The sequence below is a fragment of the Nicotiana sylvestris genome, chromosome 12 (assembly GCF_000393655.2).
Source record: "Nicotiana sylvestris chromosome 12, ASM39365v2, whole genome shotgun sequence".
NCBI lineage: Eukaryota > Viridiplantae > Streptophyta > Magnoliopsida > Solanales > Solanaceae > Nicotiana > Nicotiana sylvestris.
The window spans coordinates 65,732,412-65,749,812 of NC_091068.1; the positions used below are offsets into that span (position 1 = coordinate 65,732,412).

General features: G+C 41.2%; 1 protein-coding gene across 1 annotated transcript; it reads left to right on the forward strand.

The window, feature by feature from the left end:
* The first annotated feature begins 4,266 nt into the window (after positions 1 to 4,266).
* LOC138883162 (uncharacterized) lies at positions 4,267 to 17,062 on the forward strand. The gene is made up of 4 exons (XM_070163823.1): positions 4,267 to 4,478; positions 15,826 to 16,099; positions 16,526 to 16,552; positions 16,649 to 17,062. Exons 1-4 carry the CDS (start codon positions 4,267 to 4,269, stop codon positions 17,060 to 17,062), a joined length of 927 nt encoding a protein of 308 aa, XP_070019924.1.
* The last annotated feature ends 339 nt before the right edge of the window (positions 17,063 to 17,401 follow it).

Below are 17,401 nucleotides of genomic sequence, written 5' to 3' on the forward strand. Positions count from 1 at the left end.
ACATCTTCGCGGCACCCAGATGAATGGAATACCGCGAGTTATGGGCCTCCTCCAAAATCAACTCCCGAAGCCCATCCACATTGGGCACATATATCCGGCCCAGTCTCCTCAACACCCCATCATCACCAATGGTCACATCTCTGGCATCATCATGCTAAACTTTGTCCTTAAGGACAAGCAAATAAAGATCATCATACTGGCGCTCTCTGAAGCGATCATATAAGGAAGACCGATAAACCACACAAGCCAATACTCGATTGGGCTCCGAAATATCTAACCTCATGAATCGATTGGCCAAAGCCTGAACATCAATTGCAAGAGGTTTCTCCCCAACTGGAATATATACCAAACTCCCCATACTCACCGCCTTTCGGCTTAAAGCATAGGCCACCACATTGGCCTTTCCCGGATGGTACAATATAGTAATATCATAATCTTTTAGCAACTCCAACCACCTCCGCTGCCTCAAATTGAGATCCTTATACTTGAATAAGTGCTGGAGTCTACAATGATCAGTAAACACCTCACAAGACACACCATGCAAGTAATGCATCCAAATCTTCAACGCGTGAACTATGGCAGCCAACTCCAAATCATGAACGGGGTAGTTCTTCTCATGGGGATTCAACTGACGAGAAGCATAAGCAATAACTCTACCCTCCTACATCAATACACACCCAATACCAACTCTCGAAGCATCACAATACACGGTATATGAACCTGAAGTTGATGGCAAAACTAACACTGGGGCTGTGGTCAAGGCTGTCTTGAGCTTCTAAAAGCTCTCCTCACACTCATCCGACCATACAAATGAGGCACCCTTCTGAGTCAACTTGGTCAAGGGCGATGCGATAAACGAGAATACTGAACAAACCGGCAATAATAGCTTGCCAAACCAAGAAAGCTGTGAATCTTTGTGGCTGAGGATGGTCTAGGCCAACTCTGAACCGCCTCTATCTTCTTCGGGTCAACCTGAATACCGCAAAGAAGACTTGTTCCAATCCCCGGCAACGGCACCAAAAATTTGATGAGGCCAATGCGTATAAGATTTTGCTACTCGTACTCTATCAAATTCTAGTATAGTTTATGATATCGTACCACAGAGATTGGAGAATCTAGCTACAAACTTATAATGTTCTTACTACTATTTGAGAGAATCAAATTGATGAAGTTTTGTTTGTTGAAAATTTAAATTGCTTAAGTTGAAACTAAATAACTGTCGGAAGATTTATATTTAAAAAGAGTTGGGAATCATTGAATTCACTCGATAGCGTGATAATAATAAAATCTTAGCTTCTACATATATTTCTCTTAGGAATAACTGTTTATTGCTAATACAATTATATTTTGCTCACTAAGAAATAATCAATTAACAACACTCCGCGAGGTTATGTAAATCAATTGATATATTACTTGTGATGATTAAACCGAAATAATTTTCTTGCCTGAATTGTGCTAAAAGATAGCAAAAACCTCTTGCGATTACTTTTTACTAAAAATCAATAATCTTGCCAACTACAACTCCTCCGTGAGAATTAGAATGGAAGTAAGCAAGATTACAGACTTGGAATGATAGCTTAAAAAGCATTACTCTCACTCTATTATTTTACCCAATAGTTATCATATATTAATTTTGTTTCGTGAGAATTACAAAATTGACATACAACTACCTTTGGAGAATAAATAGATATAAGTGATAATAATTAATTAAAACTAATATTCCAGCACAATATAGAAATATAATTAGAAAGTTTCAAGTCAAGTATGTAGTAAAATTGAGATTAATATTATAACGCTATCGAGTTTCATCAACTATCCCAACAAAAGAGATTACTCCATTATGGAGTATTTAAATCTCACAAAGAAAGAAATTCTTAAAATACTATCAACACTCTTAGAAAATTCAAAGACTGCAAGATAAAATGAAATAGATAAAGAGAGAAGTAAAAACCAAAGCTAGAGAAAAGTTGCTAATTAGGCACGTATGATTTCCTTCCTTTCAACACAAACATCTTATTTATAGAAATTAAATCTCGTAAGGTGCCACGATGCCTCGTGGTTCCTTTGCCATGATGTGTCGTGCTTCTATTGCCATGATGTGTCGTGCTTCTATTGCCATGATGCCTCGTGCTTCTCTTTTATTCCTTTATTTTCTTTATCATGATATTTTTATTTCCTGTAAAATACTATTAGAAAATACAGATAATTAACATATTATATATATATTATTTAAAATAATTTATTTTTAAGTATATAATATATGAATATTTTATAGTCATCAAACTTTCCCGCACTTGAATCCTTGCTCGTCCTCGATACAGTAATTTTGTTAATAATTGTTATTTCTTGTAGAGTAGAAAAGTAAAAAAATAAAGTTTCACATAAAATTCAAAACCTATAAGTTTTTCAAGTCGCCAAATTTATACCTTGTTTCTGCTTCTGCTTTTGTTTGTCAAAAACTTTCAACTCCTCTTTTGATGAACCTTTTGAGATTGATAACATTATGATTACAATTTCTAGTTTCTCAAATTTCGTCCATAGGCTTGCCCTTCATGTCAGTCTCCACTAATGTGGAATCAACACTAATTTCTAAAATTATTTTAGGACTTTTTCAGGCTTGTAATGATAGGCTTAATGCTGGTAAGGTAAAAGGATATATTTGTAGTGACTTTGTTCCATCCAGCTTTATTATGAGAACCGATTATTTTATCAAAGTAAGTTTGTACAACTCAACATAAGAAAATAACTCTAGAGATTGGGCTAAAGGTCCCGGTCTCCAATTTCATAATTAATATCACTTAAGTCATTATTTCTCTCAATAGATTTCTTAAATTCAAGCTTCTTGAACCAATAATCTATTTTATAGGTATATACACCTTGTTTTCCGCTTCTTCTTTTTTTAAGAGTGAAATAGAACATTTACTCCATAAGTATTCCTTCATCGCTTGCTTTATTAATTATTTTTGCTCAACTATAGCCGGAAGGAGTAGTATCAATCTTTTTGTAAGGTAAACCAATATGGTGTATCAATAAAAGTCGGTTTATCCCTCTCTTTTTTTTCTTTTTTTTTTTGGGGCTCAAAGTTGGGTGCTAAAAGGTAAAATATAAATATTTGTGGTTAAACATAGATAGGCTAAAAAAGGTGTCAAAGAAAGCCTAATTTCATTCTAAAAATAGTGTTGTCTAGAATTTCGCCTTGATAGACATTTGGGGCAAGTTCTAGCAGAATTTTATTGATTCTACCTGTTGAGATCATAATGCTTCTCAATTCCAACACTTTCTCAAATTTGGAGATACTCGTTCTTTCTTTCACAAAAATAAAATCACAAACTTGGAAGTTATATGGCATAAATGAAAAAAATTATACCAAATTAGTCTCGCTATCTCAGGCTCAATCAAAGGACATCGAGACTATTTAACAAGGAAACATATCAAGTGCAGCTCAAAAATATCAGGCATCTACTCAAAGACTATATTAGAAGATTGACCAACCAAATCGAAGCCTCAAATTACTCCATGAAATGAGGACATGAAAAGGAAGGACATAAACGAATCCAGCCCATCTCAAGTGCAGGATTTGGGGGCACCCATTGGGTCAAATCTCTTAGAGGATTCAGTGCCTCAATCAGGGTCAATCTGCAATGGCTCTCAAACTCTTCTATAAGAAGACTTCCAACTTCAAGAAGAAGATTTACGCAACTACGAACACTATCTTCTAAGTCTCTCTAGTTCTTAATACAAACATTGTATTCTTGAGTCTACAAGTGTCATAAAAGATAGGAAGAGTTAGAACACAAAAGTGAGTTGTGTCAACATCCAGAAATTACTGTTGCTAAACATCGTTGGTGGTGAACGAACTAAAATCATCACTGTTGTAATCCTTTATCAAGATCTAAGAGAACTCTTGTGACCCAAGGAAAACTGATGTAAGTACCACACCGGTACCGAACCAGTATAAAAACTATTGTGCCTTGTTTAGCTTTCAATTCGTTTTGTTCATATCTACTTTATCTGTTTGCTATGTGAAACCTAGTTGACTAAACTCACACTTAGTCAACCAAGTTTTAATAGACCACAATTCAACCCCCCCCCCCCTCTCTTGTACTTTTCAATTGGTATTAGAGCAAGGATCACAAACTTACTTAACAGCTTATGAGGAAAAGATCATGGGATCAACCACAGGCGTCGTGCATTATTTCAAGAAAGAACCTCTCAGGTACGACCTCCATATTCAACGGACAACACTTTTCTCACTGGAAAGTTTATATGGAAGCATACACTATGTCATATGACATCAAAGTTTGGCGTGTGATCAAAAAGGGAATTCTTCCAATTCCGCCAAAGAAAGATGAGAATGGTCAAGTCATTGTTTCAACTGATCCACTTGACTTAGATGATTACATTGATGAACAAGTTGCTATCACAACTGTGAATGCCAAAGCAAAAAATCTATTGTATAATGCTATCAATGGAGAAGAGTATTATCACGACCCCAAACCCGGACCCGGTCGTGATGGTGTCTCTCGTGAAGACAAGGCCAACTGACACTTTCCATTTTAGTTTTTAAGAAATTAAACAGTAATAACTAGGTCCAAAACGACATAAATAATCCAAAAGTGAGCAGTTAATAATACAGAACAATTTGCGGAATAAAACCCAACACAGCCCGACATCGGGGTGTCACTAGTCATGAGCATCTATTAGTACGTTACAAGTCTGAAATGCCCACTAACCTATTACAGAATAACTGATAAAGATATAGAAATGAGATAAAAGGGGCGAGAAACACGGGACTGCGGACGCCAAGCAGCTACCTCGTGGACTCCGAAGTCTGCTGGGAGCTCTCAACTCGCGCTGGCAGGATCAGCAATGCCTGAATTTGCACATGGGGTACAGGGAGTAAAGTGAGTACTCCAACTCAGTAAGTAATAATCATAAATAAAAGACTGAGAGATATGAAAACACGTAAGGCACATTATAGGCTATAATGAAACAGTAAAACTAATAGAAACAGTGAAGCAGTGATAATATGTAAGGTCATTTTTAATTCAGTTCAAACTTCATGAAATGCCTTTTTAACAATTAAGCGGGTAAATAAAAGACAAATAAGACAGATAAGAACATAAAGGATTGCCCCTTGGGCACAATGTTAACAATACCAGCCCCTCGGGCTATATCTCACATCACAATGGGTACCCGCGCTCACTGAGGGGTATGCAGATTCCTGGAGGGGCCCCTTACGGCCCAAGCGCAATATCAAGCCATCTCGTGGCATCATTACTAGGTCCTCGGCCTCATATCAACAAGCCACCTCGTGGCATACAAATCTCAGTCCCTTGGCCTCATTGTCATAATCAGTGTTTCCTCACAACATAGGCCCTCGGCCTTACTCAGTCAAAATCTTCACAATCCACTCGGGCAATAGTAAAACATGATTCTCAGCCAAAAATAAAATTTAAAGATCATTTAAGTGTTAAAACAAAGTAACATGGCTGAGTTATGATAACATTGAAATATAGCATGACTGAGTTCAAGTATAAAGTCAAAACAGTGAGGAATATTAATAAAAATCCCCTAAGGGTTCAAATAGTTGGCACGAAGCCCAAATATGGCATTCAAACCAAAATATGATGATAGCAAATAGTTTTCATTCAAATATGCGGTAAAACAGTCATTCGAGACGGACTAAGTCACAATCCCCAATAGTGCACGACCACACGCTCGTCATCTAGTGTGTGTGTCACCTCAATATAGCACAACGATGTGCAATCCGGGGTTTCATACCCTCAGGACGTCATTTACAATCATTACCCACCTCAAACCGGTGAAAACTCTAGCCCGCGACGCCTTTGCCCCTCGAATCGGCCTCCACTCGTGTCGAATCTATCCAAAATCAGAATCACGACGTCAAAATATGCTAAGGGAACAAAGCCCAAGCAAAAATAATCAATTTATAGCATAATTCCCGAAATTACCAAAACCCGACCCCCGGGCCCACGCCTCGAAATTAGATAAAATTCACATCAATAGATTCCTCATCTCCTACGAGTTCGTACATATCAAAAGTACCAAAATCAGACCACAAAATGTCCCTCAAATCCTCATGTCTAGGTCTCCAATACCAAGCCCTAGTTTCCCTAATTTTTAACCCTAAAATTCAATTAATTATAGTTCTAATCCGTGAAATAATACCATAGGAATGAGTTTTAGGTCCAAAATCCTTACCTCAATGAAGTCTCCTTGAAATCCTTCTTCAAAATCGTCCAAAAAGCTCCAAAGCCGACTTAAAAATGGTGGAATAACTCAAAAATCGCGAAGGTAACAATTTATACATTCTGACCCAGGCATTTTTGCATCTGCGGTCAATCCACCGCATCTGCGGTATCGCTTTTGCGGCCAAGGCCACCGCAGCTGCGGTCCTCGCTTAAGTCCCAGCTTTCCGCATTTGCGATCCACTATCCGTACCTGCGCCATCGCAGGTGCGATTCTCCAACCGCATCTGCGGTTTCTGACTCCCTAGCTCCTTTCCGCTTTTGCGGCCCCATTCATCGCATCTGCGGCATTGCACCTGCGATCCTCAATCCGCAGGTGCGGAAATACCAGAAGCAGAAAATCTACAGGTCACCAAAACTCCAAACTTCTCTGTCAACCATCCGAAATCACTCCGAGGCCCCCTGGACCTCACCCAAACACACAAACATATCCCATAACCTTATTCAAACTTGTACCAATCTTCAAAACACCTCAAACAACATTGAATCAACCAAAACACATCGGATTCAAGCCTAAGTTTTCAAAATTTTCCGAATTTCGCTTTTGATCAAAAACCCGACCAAACCCCGTCCGAATGACCTGAAATTTTGCACACACATCCCAAATGACCCAACGGAACTACTACAGCTCTCGAAATTCCATTCTGACCCCTATATCAAAATCTCACCTGTCCACCGGAAAAAGCCAAAAATCCAATTTCGCCAATTCAAGCCTAAATCTACTCCGGACCTCCAAAATACATTCTGATCATGCTCCTAAGTCCCAAATCACCTCCCGAAGCTATTTGAACCATCAGAATTCACATCCAAGCCCTATAACATATAAGTCAACATCCGGTTGACTTTTCCAACTTAAGCTTCCTCAAAAGAGACTAAGTGTCTCAAACCTTATCAAATCCTTTCAGAACCCGAGCCAACCAACCCAATCACATATAGAACCGAGAGACAAAGCAATAAGAAGCTGAAATGGGGGAAACGGAGCGGCAACTCATGAGACGAATGGTCGGGTCGTCACATCCTCCCCCTCTTAAATAAACATTCGTCCTCGAACGAGTCAAGAAACATACTTGAAGCCTCAAACAGGTGAGGATATCTGTTCCGCATCTCCCGCTCGGTCTCCCAGGTAGCCTCCTACATGGGCCGACCTCTCCACTGCACTTTCACTGAAGATATATCCTTTGACCTCAACTTTCGAACCTGACGCTCCAAAATAGTTGTTGGCTCCACATCATAAGTCAAATCACCATCCAACTGAACCGTGTTGAAATCCAGAACATGAGACGGATCCCCAATATACTTCTAGAGCATAGAAATATGAAATACTAGATGCACACTCGACAAGCTGGGTGGTAAAGCAAGCTCATAAGCCACCTCCCCAATCCTCTGAAGCACCTCAAAAAGGCCAATGAACTGAGGACTCAACTTACCATTCTTCCCAAATCTCATAACACCCTTCATGGTCGAAACCTTAAATAAAACCTTCTCGCCAACCATGTAGGACACATCTCGAACCTTCCTATCAACATAACTCTTTTGCCTCGACTGCGCTGTACGAAGCCTCTCCTGAATCACCTTCACCTTTTCTAAAGCATCCTGCACCAAGTCTGTCCCCAATAGTCTAGCCTCACCCGGCTCAAACCAACCAACTGGAGATCTACATCGCCTCCCATACAAAGCCTCATATGGGGCCATCTGAATACTCGACTGGTAGCTGTTGTTATAAGCAAACTCTGCAAGTGGTAGAAACTAATCCCATGACCCTCCGAAATCAATGACACAAGCACGCAACATGTCCTCCAATATCTGAATAGTGCGCTCTAACTGCCCGTCTATCTGAGGGTGAAAAGTTGTGCTCAATTCAATATGATTACCCAACTCTCGCTGCACAAACCTCCAAAATTATGAAGTAAACTGAGTGCCTCTATCTGAGATGATGGAAACTGGGACACCATGCAAATGAACAATCTCCCAGATATCTCTGCCAACCGCTCTAAAGAATAGGTAGTACACACAGGAATGAAGTGCGCGGACTTGGTCAACCAATCCATAATTACCCAAATAGCATCAAACTTCTTCAAAGTCCGTGGAAGTCCAACTACGAAGTCCATAGTTATCCACTCCCAATTCCACTCTGGAATATCCATCCGCTGAAGCAAGCCACCTGGTCTCTGATGCTCATATTTGACCTGCTGATAATTGAGACACCGAGCTACAAATCCCACAATATCTTTCTTTATTATCCTCCACCAATAATGCTGCCTCAAATCTTGATACATCTTTGCGGCACCCGGATGAATGGAATACCGCGAGCTATGGGCCTCCTCCAGAATCAACTCCCGAAGCCCATCCACATTGGGCACACATATCCGGCCATGCATCTTCAACACCCCATCATCACCAATCGTCATATCTCTGGCATCATCATGCTGAACTCTGTACTTAAGGATAAGTAAATGTGGATCATCATACTGGCGCTCTCTGATGCGATCATATAAGGAAGACCGAGAAACCACACAAGCCAATACTCGACTGGGCTCCGAAATATTTAACCTCACAAACCGATTGGCCAAGGCCTGAACATCAACTGCAAGAGGTCTCTCATCAACTAGAATATATGCCAAACTCCCCATACTTACCGCCTTTCGGCTCAAAGCATCAGCCACCACATTAGCCTTTCCCGGATGGTACAATATAGTGATATCATAATCCTTTAGCAATTTCAACCATCTCCACTTCCTCAAATTAAGATCCTTCTGCTTGAACAAATGCTGGAGACTACTATGATCAGTAAACACCTCACAAGACATACCATACAGATAGTACCTCCAAATCTTCAACGCGTGAACTATGCCAGCCAACTCCAAATCATGAACAGGGTAGTTCTTCTCATAGGGCTTTAACTGACGAGAAGCATAAGCAATAAATCTACCATCCTGCATCAATACATACCCAATACCAACTCTCAAAGCATCACAATACACGGTATATGAACCTGAAGCATGGAAAAACTAACACTGGAGTCGTGGTCAAGGCTATCTTGAGCTTTTGGAAGCTCTCCTCACACTCGTCCGACCATACAAATGAAGCACCCTTTTGAGTCGACTTGGTCAAGGGCAATGCAATAGATGAGAATCCCTAAACAAACCAGCGATAATAACCCCCCAAACCAAGAAAACTGCAAATCTCTGTGGCTAAGGAAGGTTTGGGTCACCTCTGAACTGCATCTATCTTCTTCGGATCAACCTGGATACCCTCACTGGACACCATGTGCCCCAAGAACGCCACCAAATTGAGCCAAAACTCACACTTGGAGAATTTTGCATAAAGCTTCTCCTCCCTCAATCTTTGCAACACAACTCTCAAATGCTCTGCGTGCTCCTCCTGACTACACGAATATACCAGAATATCATCAATGAAGACTATGACAAACTAGTCAAGATAAGGCTGGAACACGTTGTTCATCAAATGCATAAATGTTGTTGGGGCATTGGTCAACCCAAAAGATCACCAAGAACTCATAATGACCATATCAGGTCCTAAAAGTTGTCTTAAGAATATCCGAGTCCCTGATCTTCAACTGGTGATAACCTGAACAGAGATCAACCTTGGAGAACATTCTCGCTCCCTAAAGCTGGTCGAATAAATCATCAATGCGAGGCAAATGATACTTGTTCTTAACTGTTACTTTGTTCAATTGCCTATAATTAATGCAAATCCTCATAGTGCCATCCTTCTTCTTCACAAATAGACAGGTGCACCCCAAGGTGATACACTAGGCCGAATGAACCCCTTATCAAGGAGTTCTTGAAGCTGCTCTTTTAACTCTTTCAGCTCCACTGGTGCCATACGATACAGTGGTAATGGGTTGAGTGCCCAGCACCAGGTCAATACCAAAATCAATATCCCTGTCTTCCCGGCAGGTCTGTTGGAAACACATCGGGAAAATCCCTCACAACTGGAACAGAGTCAATACTGGGAGTCTCAGCATCGACATCCCTCACAAAGGATAGGTACGAAAGACAACCCTTCCCAACCATACGCTGGGCTTTCAAGAATGAGATTACTCTACTAGGAACATAATCAGTCAAACCTCGCCACTCAATCTGTGGCACACCCAGTATAGCTAATGTGACTATCTTGGCATGACAGTCTAGAATAGCACGACATGAGATAACCAATCCATGCCCAAAATAATATCTAAGTGCACCATACATAATAATAATAGATCCACTCGGGTATCCAGACCTCCAATAGTCACCACACACGACCGGTACACATGGCCTACAACAACAGTATCGCCCACCGGGGTAGATACATGAACAGGTGAAACAAGAGACTCACGAGGCATACCCAAATAACGAGCAAAGTATGATGACACATAAGAAAAGGTGGAACTAGGATCAAATAATATAGAGGCATCTCTGTGGTAGATTGAAATGTTACTTGTAATGACATCATCGGAAGTAATAGCATCGGGTCTAGCTGGAAGTGCATAGAAATGGGCCTGACCGCCATCTGATCGACCTCCCCCTCTGGGACGGCCTCTAGCTGACTGACCTCTACCCCTAGCTGACTGGGTGGATGATGATGAAGTAATTGGCGCTGAAGCCGATGACTGACCCCTCTATTGAGATGGACCTGCAAGACAACGAGGACACTGCCTCCACATGTGACCCATCTCTCCACACTCGTAGCAACTCTCGGGTGCTGGAGAAGGGGATTGAATGGAACCCCTAGCACCGGAATGACTAGATGATGCACATGTATGGAAGATCCCTGAATTGATGGATCATGGGACGAACTTTGAGCTGGAAGGGCACTAAGTGATGATTGGCCCTGATGAGAACTGTGAGAACCATGACCTGATGACGCCCCATGATAACCTGGGCGAGCTGGCTGAGCATGCCTGAATGGACGGCCTCTGCCATGCTGAAACTGACCTCTCGAAGGAGCACCACTATAGCTACCAGATCCTCGAGGCCTCTTGGCCTCCCTCTCCTCTCGCTCCTGGCAACGAATAGACTCAATCTCACGGGCAATATCCACAATCTCCTCGAAATTAGCACTAGTCACCCTCTACCTGGTCATGAGAATACAGAGCTGATAAGTGAGGCCATCAACAAACCTCCTAATCCTCTCTCTATCTATCAGAACCAACCAAATAGCATGACGAGCTAACTCGAAGAACCTCATCTCATACTGCGTTACAGTTATCTCTACCTGACGCAACCACTCAAACTCCCTACACAGCTCTTTTCTGTGAGACTGCGGCACATACTTCTCTAGAAAGAGAACGGAGAACTGCTACCAGGTAAGGGGTGCTGCACCAATAGGCCTACGCCTCTCAAAAGTCTCCCACCAAGTGAAGGCAGCTCCCAAAAACTAATAAGTAGTGAAAGCGACCCCGCTGGTCTCCAGAATACCCGTTGCACGAAGCATCCTCTAACATTTATCTAAGAAACCCTAGGCATCCTTGCCCTCTGCACTCCTGAAGGTCGGAGGATAAAGCCTACCAAACCTCTCCAACCTACGTTGCTCGTTCTCTAGCATAGCAGGAACCACATAGTCCTGAGCAACTGCAACTGGCTGGGCTAGATGTGCCCCCGGTGTCTGAAGTCCCTGCATGACCTGCTTAGGTGTGCGAGCAGTGGGAGTCTAATTGCCTCCCCCGGCCTGAGAAGTAGTTGCGGTTGTAGTAATTGAGATCGCATGAGCTAGGCTAGTGCAAACTGATAGAATCTGAGCCAAGGCCTCCTAAAGACCTGGAATCACAATGGGCACAGCTGGTGCCTGAGCTGGTGCTGCTGGAGCGTCCACAACTAGGACCTGATCCTGAACTGGGGTGGCTGGTGGGTCTGCAGGTGCTGCCCTAACTGTTGTGTGGGCCACACCTCTGCCCCTACGGCAACCATGACCGCATCCTCGGCTTCTAGTGGCCACAACTGGTGGTCGTCCATCCTAACCGGTAGCGTGTGTCCTCACCATCTCGTGAGAGAATAGAATGCCAGAAGTTTAGTACTCGGATCAACAAATTCGCTCGATAGGAATTTCAAGAATATGAAGTTTTTCCTAAAGGTTATGCAGCCTCTCGAGGATAAATACAGATGTTTCCGTACCGACCCGCGAGACTCTACTAAACCTACTCATGACTCGTGAGACCTATGTAACCTAGGCTCTGATACCAACTTGTCACGACCCCAAACCCGAACTCGGTCGTGATGGCGCCTCTCGTGAAGACAAGGCCAGCCGACACTTTCCATTTCAGTTTTTAAGCAATTAAACAGTAAGAACTAGGTCCAAAATGACATAAATAATCCAAAAGTGAGCAGTCAATAATACAGAACAATTTGCGGAATACAACCCAACACAGCCCGATACCGGGGTGTCACTAGTCATGAGAATCTATTAGTACGCTACAAGTCTGAAATGCCTACTAAACTATTACAAAATAACTGATAAAGAGATAGAAATGAGATAAAAGGGGGGAGAAACACGGGACTACGGACGCCAAGCAGCTACCTCGTGGACTCCGAAGTCTGTTGGGAGCTCTCAACTCGCGCCGGCAGGATCAGCAACGCCTGAATCTGCACACGGAGTGTAGAGAGTAAAGTGAGTATTCCAACTCAGTGAGTAATAATCATAAATAAAAGACTGAGAGATATGAAAACACGTAAGGCACATTACAGGCTATAATGAAGTAGTAAAACCAGTAGAAACAGTGAAGTAGTGATAATGTGTAAGGTCATTTTTAATTCAGTTCAAACTTCATGAAATGCCTTTTTAACAATTAAGCAGGTAAATGACAAACAAATAAGACAGATACGCACATAAAGGATTGCCCCTCGGGCACAATGTCAACAATACCAGCCCCTTGGGCTATATCTCACATCACAATGGGTACCCGCACTCACTAGGGGTGTGCAGACTCCTGGAGGGGGCCCTTACGACCCAAGCTCAATATCAAGCCATCTCGTGACATCATAACTAGGCCCTCGGCCTCATATAAACAAGCCACCTCGTGGCGTACAAATCTCAAGCCCTCGGCCTCATAGTCATAATCAGTGTTTCCTCACAACATAGGCCCTCGGCCTTACTCAGTCAAAATCCTCACAAGCCACTCGGGCAAAAGTAAAACATGATTCTCAGCCCAAACTATCATTTAAAGATCATTTAAGTGTTAAAACAGCGTAACATGGATGAGTTATGAAAATAGAGAAATATAGCATGACTGAATTCAAGTATAAAGTCAAAACAGTGAGGAATGTCAATAAAAATCCCCTAAGGGTTCAAATAGTTGGCACGATGCCCAAATATGGCATTCAACCCAAAACATGATGATAGCAAATAGTTTTCAGTCAAATACGCGGTAAAACAGTCATTCAGGACGGACTAAATCACAATCCCCAATAGTGCATGACCCCACACTCGTCATCTAGCATATGTGTCACCTCAATATAGTACAACAATATTCAATCCGGGGTTTCATACCCTCAGGACGTCATTTACAATCATTACTCACCTAAAACCGGTGCAAACTCTAGCCTGTGATGCCTTTGCCCCTCGAATCGGCCTCCACTCGCATCAAATCTATCCAAAATTAGAATCACAACGTCAAAATATGCTATGGGAACGAAGCCCAAGCAAAAATAATCAATTTATAGCATAAATCTCGAAATTACCAAAATCCGACCCCTAGGCCCACGTCACGAAATTAGATAAAATTCACATCAATAGATTCCTCATCTCCCCCACGAGTTCGTACATATCAAAAGTACCAAAATCCGAGCACAAAAGATCTCTCAAATCCTCAAGTCTAGGTCTCCAATACCAAGCCCTAGTTTTCCCAATTTTCAACCCTAAAATTCCATTAATTATAGCTCTAATCCGTGAAATAATACCATGGGAACAAGTTTTAGGTCCAAAATCCTTACCTCAATGAAGTCTCCTTGAAATCCTTCTTCAAAATCATCCAAAAAGCTCCAAAGCCGACTTAAAAATGGTGGAATAGCTCAAAAATCACGAAGGAAACGATTTATACATTCTGATCCAAGCATTTTCGCATCTGCGGTCAATCCACTGCATCTGCGGCCAAGGCCACCGCAGCTGCGGTCCTCACTTAAGTCCCAGCTTTCCGCATCTACGATCCATTATCCGCACCTGCGCCATCGCAGGTGCAGTTCTCCAACTGCGTCTGCGGCTTCTAACTCCCTAGCTCCTTTCCACTTCTGCGGCCCTGTTCATTGCATCTGCGGCATTGCACATGCGGTCCTCAATCCGCAGGTGCGGAAATACCAGAAGCAGAAAATCTACAGCTCACTAAAACTCCAAATTTCTCCGTCAACCATCCGAAATCACTCCGAGGCCTGCAGGACCTCAACAAAAAACACAAACATATCCCATAACCTTATTCAAACTTGTACCAATCTTCAAAACACCTCAAACAACATTGAATCATCCAAAACACATCGGATTCAAGCCTAAGTTTCCAAAATCTTCAGAATTTCTCTTTTGATCAAAAACCCAACCAAACCACGTCCGAATGACCCAAAATTTTGCACACACATCCCAAATGACCCAACGAAACTACTACAACTCTCAGAATTCCATTTCGACCCCTATATCAAAATCTCACATATCCACCGGAAAATGCCAAAAATCCAATTTCGCCAATTCAAGCCTAAATCTACTCGGGACCTCCAAAATACATTCTGATCATGCTCCTACACCTCCCGAAGCTATCCGAATCATCGGAATTTACATCCAAGCCCTCTAACACATAAGTCAACATCCGGTTGACTTCTCCATCTTAAGCTTCCTCAAAAGAGACTAAGTGTCTCAAACCTTACCATATCATTTTCGAACCCGAGCCAACCAACCCGATCACATATAGAACCAATAGACAAAGCAATAAGAAGCAGAAATCGTGGAAACGGAGTGGCAACTCATGAGACGACTGGGCAGGTCGTCACAAGTATGAAAAGATTTCAAGCTGTGAATCTGCCAAGGAAATGTGAGATAAATTGGAGGTCACATATGAAGGAACCAACAAGGTGAAAGAAACAAGGATCAATCTAGTTCCTGACTGTGAGCTATTTCAAATGAAGGATGGAGAATCAGTGGAGGAAATGTTCTCCAGGCTCAGCAAAATCCTTGGAGATCTAAAATATTTTGGTAGACCAATAAAGAACGGAGAATAGGTTAGAAAAATTCTTAGAAGTTTACTCACAATTTGGCAGCCCAAGGTTATTGCTCTGGAATGTCAGGACCTTGACAAAATGTCTTATGATGAAATTAGAGGTAATTTAATTGCCTTTGAGAAAACTCACTTGGACAAGCAAATTCAACAAGAAAAGAAAAAAACAATTGCTTTTAAAGCAACTGTGGCTGAACCAGAAAATGAAAAGGAAGAGGAAGGATGAGAATAGGATGAAAACATAGCCATGCTTTCCCAAGTTGTAACAAGCATGATGAGGAAAAACATAAACAGCAGAAGAGGGAAATCAAACTTTAGAAAAGAAGGGACAAATAATGAAAATGATTAAAATAATGGAAGATGCTATGAATGTGAAAAATGTGGACACGTTCAAGCTAATTGTCCCGAACTAAAGAAGAAGCTCAGCAAGAACCTTCAAAAGAAAAAGTATTTTGGAGCCTGGAGTGATGAAGAAGAATCTGACCATGAAGAAATTGCAAATATGATGTTCATGGCCATAAAAGAAGATAGCAATAAGGACTCAGGAGAGCTTGGGCTCATGGCAGACGAAGGAGAAGATAAGGAAGAAAACTTAGGTGAACTTGGTCTTATGGCAGACGTGGGAACCAGTGAGGTACATCTTCCTACATGTCCCAACTATTATGAACTTCAAGAATTTATTGATATTGCTCTTGCAGATATTGAAAGAGTTTAAACAAACTCAGAAAAATCGAAAGAGAAAAGAAAGACTGGGCCTTGAAGCTAAAAGTTTGTGAAATTGAGCGTGACATGCTTCAAGATGAAGTTAGTGAACTTCAACTTCAACTGAAAGGATTACAAAAATCCACAAGTCATAGTTCTATCAAATCAAATTAGATTGCTCCTCATAATTCTTTGATTAGAACTAGAGACTCTCATGTATGCTCTTATTGTGATAAAAAAATGGTCACAACACTAACCAATGCAGGAATGGAATCAGAGTAGAATGGGGCTCTGAAAATCCCAATAATTTGTCCTGTTTTTATTGTGAAAAACATGGTCACACTTCTAACCATTGTAGGTTAAAGGACAACAGGAGATGGGTCTGGTGACCTAAATCCTCTAGTCAAGCTAACACTCAGAAATCTAACCTTTAAGGACCCAAGCAGGCTTGGTACCTAAAACAAGTAATTTTGTTTTGCAGGAACACCGCAAGAAGAATCAAAAAGGGAAATGGTATCTTGACAGCGCGTGTTCTAGACATATGACTGGTGGCAAACAATTATTCAAAACAGTCACCAAACTAGATGGAGAAACAATTACCTTTGGAGACAAATCAAAAGGAAATGTAATTAGAGTTGGAAGAGTTCCCCTAAGCTCAATATATGATGTGGACAAAGTATACCTGGTTGATGAACTCAGTTACAATCTTCTTAGTATCAGTCAACTATGTGATAATGACTGCGAGGTTCATTTTAAGAAACATGGTTGGTTTATAGAAGACAAATCAGGTAAAGTTATTCTTTCAGGTAATAGAGACAGGAATGTCTATACTATCAGTAATGTAGATAGCCTTGGTGATCAAATTTGTCTTACTTCTATGATTGATGATACTTAGGTTTGGCATAGAAATCTTAGACATGCTAGCATGTATACTATTCAAAAACTTTCAAAATACGATCTTGTTATTGGTCTTCCAAAACTAGATTTTTTAAAAGATCATATTTGTAATGCATGTCAACTAGGAAAACAAACTCGTTCATCTTTCAAAATCAAAAACATTGTTTCTACTACTAATCCTCTTCAACTATTGCATATGGATTTGATTGGTCCAACTAAAACTACTAGTGTAGGTGGTAAAAATTTCTTTTTGTTATTGTGAATGATTTTTCTCGAATTAAGTGGGTTATTTTTCTAAGTCATAAAGATGAAGTTCTAAGGAATTTTGAAGTTTGTT

Excerpts from the sequence above, each read along its gene's own strand:
- LOC138883162 (XM_070163823.1), top strand. The coding sequence starts at position 4,267 with ATGGAAGCATACACTATGTCATATGACATCAAAGTTTGGCGTGTGATC. Across the intron at positions 16,100-16,525 it reads CAGACGTGGGAACCAGTGAG|GTTAAAGGACAACAGGAGAT; the intron begins GTACATCTTCCT and ends TAACCATTGTAG. Across the intron at positions 16,553-16,648 it reads GACAACAGGAGATGGGTCTG|GAACACCGCAAGAAGAATCA; the intron begins GTGACCTAAATC and ends TTTGTTTTGCAG.